The sequence below is a fragment of the Terrapene carolina genome, unplaced genomic scaffold, assembly GCF_002925995.2.
Source record: "Terrapene carolina triunguis isolate 2854851 unplaced genomic scaffold, T_m_triunguis-2.0 Scaffold68, whole genome shotgun sequence".
Classification (NCBI taxonomy): Eukaryota; Metazoa; Chordata; order Testudines; family Emydidae; genus Terrapene; species Terrapene triunguis.
The window spans coordinates 15,006,478-15,015,892 of NW_020664419.1; the positions used below are offsets into that span (position 1 = coordinate 15,006,478).

The following is a 9,415-nucleotide window of genomic DNA, read 5'->3' on the forward strand; positions in this document are numbered from 1 at the left end:
GTCAACGTGTATCATTCTTCAGAATATTTTTTTTTCCAAACTAAATATAGCAGTTTCCCAATATCTCAGCTGGCAAACATTGTATATATGCAGCACATGTAGTACCAGAGCAATGTCCATGTGATAAAGCGGTACAGATGGAGGCCAGATGACAGCAGATGACAGCAGCAAAGTAACAGGATAGTGTTCTGGTAATAACACACAATCTGTCCTATTTCTTTTTGGTGTAATGTTGCTATGATGACAATTCTGTAAAGCACTGTGTACTTGCAAGGACAATAAATCTTGTCTAAATCAGAGAGGGCTGTGGATATAATTATATAAGGGCTAGATTGTGACTTGAACTACACACCACTACAGGGGGATCCTAAACTTGCTCGGCCTAGCTTGGACTTGAGTCTGGACACTCGGGGTAAATGGTGCTGCTTGCCTGCTTCCTTCTTGCAGCACAGGTGGGTAAGGAGGAACAGGAAATGTGCTAAGCCTTGGCTCCACCCACCAGTTCACCAGCGAGCAAAGCTGGGTCAGCATGGGAGGTGTCAGAATTTGCTGCTGGTATAGGCCAGCAGCAAACTATACCTTGGACCACAGAGCAACAGGAAAGCAGGGAGGGAATTGTGACTCATTGTGCCAGACACAGTGCCTGCTGGGGCTACTGGTGGAGTGAGGCATTTCAGGACTGTGCCTAGAAACACAGTTTTCTGTGAGAGAGATTATTTATTTAATAGAAATAACACTCATGTTTATCCTTTTCCCCATCAGACATGCAGATGCCCACCATTGAGAAATCTCACAGCAGTCCCGGGAGCTCTAAATCTTCTTCAGAAGGACATCTGCGCTCTCATGGACCATCCCGCAGCCAAAGCAAAACCAGCGTCACTCAAACCCACCTTGAAGACGCTGGGGCAGCCATCGCTGCTGCTGAAGCAGCTGTCCAACAGCTTCGCCTTCAACCAAGTAAAAGACGCAAATAAATTCCTCAGCATGGCAGCTTAATGTTCATCTGTTGCCTTTTTCCCCTGCTGTCCTTCCCGGTTTGCTTTTTGTTTGTTTCTGTTCTTGGCACATTGTGCTCACTCTGTTCAATGTCTTTCTTTGTGTGTGTGTGTGTTAACACATATAAGTACAATATACTCCTCCTATTTAGAAGTCTTATTTTTTTTATTTATATAGACTGCAGTAAAACTGGCTGTTTCTCCATCACTCCCACCATTTGTGGCCCATGACATTCCAGAACTGTGCATGACTCATGGAATCTTCCACTGTGTGTTATTGTTTTGGTGTTGCTAAATATCTCAACCACAGAAATAATCAAACCCCAGATAGGTGGCTGCCAGCTTTCAAAGAATCACATCCAACATGCATTGAGAGCACATTAACAGCATGATATTAACATCAGAAAACAAGCAGGACATCTACACTGGAGGACAATGGTGGGGAGGATTTCAGGTTGAAAAAACAGTCGTTACTTAACAGCATGACTCAATTTCCTATATTTGAAGCATGGTTGCTTATAAGTCTCTAACATTCCACTCTTTTGAAAGGCTTATTAAAGGCAACCTACTCTGTACAACATTTCAGATAAATTCGTATTAGTGAACAGTAGGCTGACAATAAATACACCAGACTATTAACAAGGAACTCAGGTACTGAATAGTATTAATAATCTTATCATTCCACTCTCCTTGGGCTTTTCTAAGCCAATTGCTGTAGTAGTGGATTCAATTTCATTAAATGCTTTATACCACAGATTGATTTAGGGCTAGAATAGGATTTGTCTGGCAGCTGGAAATAGATTCACAAATGACAAACCTTCCATTCAGAATTCTAGCACTACAGAGTACAATTCAGACCTGTATCTTATTACTGGTTGAGGATTTAGTTTCTGCAAATTAAAACCTTCCAACTGTGGACACACTATGTTTGTCTTCAGGGTTTGTTGGTGTGCCATAAACTCATCGTGGTATAAAACACAAAGAGGGGGAAAACTATTTTCCTTGTCCCACCGTCATTAATAAAGAAACAGCCAGTTTTCACGCCCTTTAATGCTGTGCATGTGGTGTCTCTTTGGTGTTTGAAACCCCTACTTATTTAAGTGCAGAACAAAACACTTCTGTTTGCATGAATAACATTTAAGCTGGTTCCATCTGAGGATACATACTCTGGGTTTCCATTTCACCTACACTGCCACAGCAGCACATAAAAGCGGTCAGTCTAATCATGCCAGGAAGCAGCACAGACACAGCATAGCAGGAGTCCTCCCAATTCAAAGAACTCAGTCTGACAATCTGCCTCCACCAGCCAATGACAACAAAGACCAAAGCCAACTAGCCCTCAGAAAAGTGATGTCTGATGGACCAGTCAAGCCCGAAGGAGGTGAGCAGAAAGACATGGCCAAGAAACCAACCAAAGCCAGAATCCTTCTTGCCATGTCTACTGATTCATTGCAGAGTTTAATTATTTATTTACCCTCTGTAAAGTGCTGTAAATGTCAATGCGAATCAAGACCTTTACTTGATCTTACCATAATTGTGTAAGTCCCTAACGAAACAATGTGCTAAATAATATGATAGAACAGCAATTTGTGCACTTCCATTCTGCTGGGGGACCTGCTCTTCTGTTGAAAAATGGATTAACTGTGTTCACATTGCCTAATAAAATGCATGCCTTTAACCAGGTCTGCTTAAGCATGCTTTAACAGTTCTTGTGTTATAACAAAATACTAATTGCACACTTCTGCTGCTGGAATACCAGCTAGGACATAGAGCCATTCTCTTCCCCCCACCCCATGTTGTTGTAACTGCCAATGTATTACTTTCAATGCAGATTTAGTGTGGTAGCTGTGTTAGTCTGTATCAACAAAAACAATGAGGAGTCCTTGTGGCACCTTAGAGACTAACAAATTTATTTGGGCATAAACTTTTGTGGGCACTTCATCAGATGCATGAAATGAAAAATACAGGAACAGGTATAAATACATGAAAGGATGGGGGTTGCTTTACCAAGTGTGAGGTCAGTCTAACGAGATAAATCAATTAAGAGCAAGATACCAAGGGAGGAAAAAATAACTTTTGAAGTGGTAAGAGAGTGGCCCATTACAGACAGTTGACAAGAAGGTGTGAGTAACAGTAGGGAGAAATTAATATTGGGGAAATTAAGTTTAGGTTTTGTAATGACCCAAAGAGTGGCCAGAGAGATTGAAGTGTTCTCAAAACACCAACCCAGGAACCAAACCCTGCTACAAATCCCGGTGCCAACTCTGTCCACATATCTATTCAAGGGACACCATCATAGGACCTAACCACATCAGCCTCACCATCCGGGGCTCATTCACCTGCACATCTACCAATGTGATATATGCCATCATGTGCCAGCAATGCCCCTCTGCCATGTACATTGGCCAAACCAGACAGTCTCTACGCAAAAGAATAAACGGACACAAATCTGACATGAGGAATCAACATTCAAAAACCAGTAGGAGAACACTTCAATCTCTCTGGTCACTCAATAACAGACCTAAAAATGGCAATTCTTCAACAACAAAACTTCAAAAACAGACTCCAACGTGAAGCTGCAGAACTGGAATTAATTTTCAAACTGGATACCATCAGATTAGGCATGAATAAAGACTGGGAGTGGTTGGGTCATCTGATGAAGTGCGTTCTAGCCCATGAATGCTTATGCCCAAATAAATGTGTTAGTCTCCAAGGTGCCAGAAGGACTCCTCGTTTTTTCAATGCAGAGTTTTGCAAATACCAGTGAAAAGGAAAGGAATAAAGGAATAGTATCCTAGCAATATCTAAAGTAGAAATATGTTCCTCTCTGTTGTGGCCAATTGTGCTATCAAACCTAAATGTTAGGTATGCCATCATCCACCTACCTTTCATTGCCTCCCAACCAGAACTTCATCTGATGTAAATCAGCTAGGTTCATTGTCTTTTGGAGCACTTCACTGATTTACATCTGCTGTGGAATTGGCCCAGATTATTCTGCTTGAGTCCTAAACCACGTGGTGTCTGAACTAAAGTAGATAGGTAGGACAGCTTTATTATTTTACTCCCCGTCAAGAAGATAAAAAGAAAAACTCTTATTTTGTTTCTAGTCCCCCATTTATTACCCTTCTGTTTTTATCTCAAATTTTCCATGTCTCCCTAGAATGGAAGGAGACTATTGAACAATTATTGTTATTAATACTAATAGCGAGCAAAACCCAAAACATCTGAAGGTTCTTCCAACAAACGGAATGTTTATACGGGGCATAAGAACATATTTAGTAGCACTATGCAGAGAATGGAGATTCCATTTTCTGGAGGCTTTTGGGATTTAGAAATTTGTTTTCATTCCAATTTGGAATAAAACCTAAAAATTTCAACATTCTCTGGAAAAGTCCCAAAAGCATTTTGTTTGGGGTTGTTTGAGCTTTTTAAATTTTTATATTATATTATATATTCTACTGAAAGAAATTGAAATGAAAAGTCATTTTGATATGAAAACTACAATTTCTGATGGAAAATGGTCCCATTGAAGATTTTTTGAACAGCTCCAGTATTTAGCCAACCTTTTTTGATCTGGAAATCTCATCAGAATATATTCTCTCTTGATAGGTCTAGCACTTTCTAAGAGATGCGTGAACCGAGAATTGAGCTAGGATGCAGGAACTCATGAGTTCTAACTGTTTTTTATTCAGAATTAGCATTAACTGTATAATTTATTCAACAAATTTTGCATCATTTTCCTGTTCTGCAGATCATTCCCCATCCTCAAATTTGTTTGATGAAAGTTATTTGCAGTTACTGTTCTGTAACTCATTCATGGCAGATAAATTTGAATATTTGATTTTCAAGCTGTTTTGACTGACCTTTCACCAGGCTCTGGAATGTGAATGATTTATATAACAAAGCCAAAATGAAGTATAGAGATATGCACAAAATAAATTATTTTGTTGACTTTATATCAATACCTTTTCAAAGTACAGAATATTTTTTTCTTGGTCCAAAGAGCAACCCATGCACTTTCAGTCTCTATGACTTTTACTTTAGATTAACGGAAACAACAAAGTAAGGAAGAACAATAGCAAAGTCTGCATGACAAGACAGAAGAACGCAGTATGAGCTTTACATGTGAGATGCTGTATCAGTTCTGCCACACAAAAATGGTAGCAGCTCATACAGACAGCAGACTCTTAAGAAGTTAGAAGTACAGAACCCAGAAAATAAACTCATAGTGGTTACCTGACTTCATAGGTGATACAAGATAGTTGGTCACTTCTCAGTGCACATCCTGTTGTACAGGGAACTCAAGCAGAACAAAGTGCTGTGCAGTGCCCTGCAATGGCCTCTCTTTGGCTCACTTCTTTACACAACAGTTCTGCTGCCAGTGGTCTTGCGCAACTATAAAGGAGGTGATTGGCTTTGCCCTGAAATGCAACAGGCTTCATCTTGATTCTGTCATTGCATAAAAATGTTGTACAGTTAGTCGACTGATAAAGAAGCAGAGGAGGAAGTTTTGTAGGCTCAGGAAGACTGTTTTATATCTTTCAAAGGTGCCTGCATTGCATGAAAGTAAAATTTGCAGAAGCTGAGTAGAGGATTCGAACCATAAACTTCATAATAGCCAGCTGCGTATTGTCTATGTGCTTCCAAGCAGACACTACTGTATATCCCATGGGAGAATGGTACATTAGTGTACTTGTTCTTATGAGAGAAAGGCATGCTAGTGGAGTTTAGTGTCAAAAGGGCAATATGGACATGAAGTGAGATAAGACTGGTTTTAATTGAGTTTGCCTTCTTGCTTATGCTCAATTTCTTTTACTTGACACAATAAGAAACTGCTGCAGAAAAAAACAAATAGTTTAGGGATATAAAACATAAGTAGGGATGTAAAACATAAGTAGTTTAGGGATATAAAACAAGGTAGAAGTGTTGTGTACTAAGCAGATATATATGCTACTGCATTGTAAACTTGGTTAGATATAAGTTAGTGAGCACCGTGTAATTGTGAGCCATTTACCAGAAAAAATGCAATATTGTGCAGTTCCTCTCGGTAGCTTTTATTTTACTGGCTTTGGCCAATTTGGAATGGAAAATGCAACTGATTTCCTGGGTACTTCATATTGCTTGGACTGGATAGGATTGTGTAGAGATTTAAACACCAGCTTAAGCTCCCTTCATGTACAGAAGCATTGAATGCTTCTAACAGGCAATACCAGGTTTTCATTTCTTGCCAGTTTGGGATGACTCCTTCACACTGTAAATAATTTACTGCCCAATAAAGCTGCTTTATTCCAAGCTTCTCTGGGCTCCTAATTTCGGGGTAAATTAAATAAGCTTTCTTATTGCGACAAACAACCAGTTTTCCAGAATCCTTCTGTCATTATCAAAACAAGAACAGTTTGTCCCCGTTTTGTGCAGACAGTAATAATCTTATGCTATCTTTGGTTCCAGCCTGAGTACTGGCACCTTTTGCTGTTGCTAGTCTTACTATTTTTTCTTCCACCATTTTAAAATGACATGTAATTTCAGGAAATCGTTCAGAGTCTTTGTCCGATAACTCCTATTTCAAAAGTCTGTTAGCCAGTGGCCTGAGCCCCAGGGAGCATATGTGCTAGAACTAGATTGTTAAGATTGCTTTGTTGAGTAAAGAAACAACATTGCAGCACTTTTAGTAGGACACTATCCTGCCACCATTACTCACATTGTGTGATACTGGACGTTGTGGGAAGTCCCACTGAAATTTCACAAAATTATAAATATAAAACATATGGTCAAATCAACGCATAATGTAAAAATCAATATAAAATGGCAGATATGTGGGAGTACTCATGGAGTAAAGTACTATCCAGAGTGAGGAAGGATGGCAGAATGGGACTCTTAGGACTAAATTGTGGTATATCCCACTGATCAGTGTTTGTTGTGTGCCCTCACCCCCCATACTCAGTTCATGAAGAATGTGAGTACTATAGATACAGAGCTGGTAGTAAGTCATGCTTTTAGCTCTGGCAGGCTCTGGTTCTGTCTTTGGTGTTGGCCAAGATGATGTCATTTTGCCACAGTTCTGGGTTGAGGATACTTGGTGATGCATTGCTGCAGAAGGACAACCAGCTGGCATTCTTTCTCCTAAGGCTCTGTGGTTACAGTGGAGGAAGTAACACATTCCACCAGCTTGATCACATGGTTGGCACATTTAGGATGGGAGGCAGAACTGTGGCTCCACTTAATTCCCACCCACTCTTTCTTTGGTTGCTTGCTGAAAGAGCAAGTTGATAGTACCACCAGGTCCTCCAAAGCCCCAGATCTTGTGATGCACTCCGGATTTGGACACATTGTACTCCTTTTTAAAAGGCTAGGTTTTATTACCGGAATTCTGTGGAATGTGTCTTTACCATTCAGTTGGATGGTCTCTTGTCAAAGGCAATTGGTTGAATTCAAACTTGGTGGAGAGGGGAGGTGAGCTGGAGTATGGAATCAATTATTTATGTGCCTGACGTCTTTCTGAGGGTTATATATTGAAATTTTCCAGAAGTTCTAAACAAGGCCAGGAGCCACTGTAAATGGGCCTACCCCTCGAGTGAGAAATGAAATACTAGGACCGCTGTGATCTCTGGATCATAACACAGATACTGGTTTCGCTGAGCAACTTTAAGGGAGCAGTGGTTTTTAATCTTATTTCAAACTGTCATGAGCAAACCTTAAAGGTTTAGAGAGTTGTCAGGGTTCCCTCCCGACTCTGAACTCTGGGGTACAGATGTGGGGACCCGCATGAAAGACCCCCTAAGCTTATATTCCACCAGCTTAGGTTAAAAACTTCCCCAAGGCACAAATTCCTTTCCTTGTCCTTGGACGGTATTGCTGCCACCACCAAGCGATTTAAACAAATATTCAGGGAGGGACCACTTGGAGCCCTATCCCCACCAAAATATCCCCCCAAGCCCCTTCACCCCCTTTCCTGGGGAGGCTTGAGAATAATATACCAACCAAATAGGTTAACAAGGTGAGCACAGAGCAGACCCTTGGGTTTTTAGGACACTAAAAACCAATCAGGTTCTTAAAAGAAGAACTTTATAATAAAAAAAAAAAGTAAAAGAAGCACCTCCTTAAAATCATGATGGAAGGTAATTTTACAGGGTGATAAAAAGATTTAAAACACAGAGGATTCTCCTCTAGGCTCAACTTCAAAGTTACAAAACAGGAATAAACCTCCCTCTTGGCATAGGGAAAATTCACAAGCTAAAACAAAAGATAATCTAACGCATTTCCTTGCTATTACTTACAATATCTGTAATTTTAGATGTATCATTTCAGTAGGAACTGGATTACCTGCTTGGTCTCTCTCTTTGTCTCAAGAGGGAACACACCGAGAGCACAAACCAAACCTCCCCCCAACCTCCGATTTGAAAGTATCCTCTTTCCCCATTGGTCCTTCTGGTCAGGTGCCAGGTCAGGTCAGGTTAATGGAACTGATTAACCCCTTACAGGTAAATGATTCTGTACCTCTGGCCAGGAGGGATTTGATGTTACTGCATACATAAAGGTTGTTACCCTTCCCTTTATATTTATGACAAGAGTGATCCTGGGTATGTAAGAACACAAGAAGAACATAAGGACGACCATACTAGGCCAGACCAATGGTCCATCTAGCCCAGTATCCTGTCTTCAGGACATGGCTAATGTCAGGTGCTCCAGAGGGAATGAACAGACTAGGCAATCATCAAGTGATCTATCAATGGTTATCCACTCTCAGCTTCTGGCAGTCAGAGGCTAGGGAACTCCAGAACATGGGGTTGCATCCCTGACCATCTTGGCTAATTGCCATTGATAGACCTATCCTCTATGAACTTACCTAGTTCTTTTTGAACCGCAGTATAATTTTGGCCTTCACAACATCCCCTGGCAATGAATTTCACAGGTAGACTGTGTGGTGTGAAGAAGTAGTTCCTTTTGTTTGTTTTAAACCTGCTGCCTCTTAATTTCATTGGATTATGCCAGTTCTTGTGTTATGAAAAGGAGTAAATAACACTTCCTTATTCACTTTCTTCACACCATTCATGATTTTATAGACCTCTTTTATATCCCTTTTAGTTGTCTTTTTTCCAAGCTGAACAGTCCCAGTCTTATTAACCTCTCCTCATATGGAAACTATTCCAGACCCTTAATAATTTTTATGCCCTTCTCTGTACCTTTTCCAATTCTAATATATATATATATTTTTAGATGGGGCACCCAGAACAGAAAGCAGTATTTAAGGTGTGGGTGTACCATGGATTTATATAGAGGCATTATGATATTTTCTGTCTTATTATCTATCCCTTTCCTAACGATTCCTAATGTTCTGTTAGCTCAGGGGTCGGCAACGTTCGGCACACGGTTTGCCAGGGTAAGCACCCTAGCGGGCCGGGCCAGTTTATTTACCTGCTGAC

General features: G+C 40.5%; 1 protein-coding gene across 1 annotated transcript in view; it reads left to right on the forward strand.

Moving 5' to 3' along the window:
• Window positions 1-9,415, forward strand: part of PCLO (piccolo presynaptic cytomatrix protein) — a 515,291-nt gene that overhangs the window by 441,541 nt on the left and 64,335 nt on the right. The window contains exons 21-22 of the mRNA XM_026648937.1: window positions 763-957; window positions 2,194-2,376. Of these exons, the coding sequence (XP_026504722.1) occupies window positions 763-957; window positions 2,194-2,376 (378 nt within the window). The remainder of the gene's footprint in view (window positions 1-762; window positions 958-2,193; window positions 2,377-9,415) is intronic.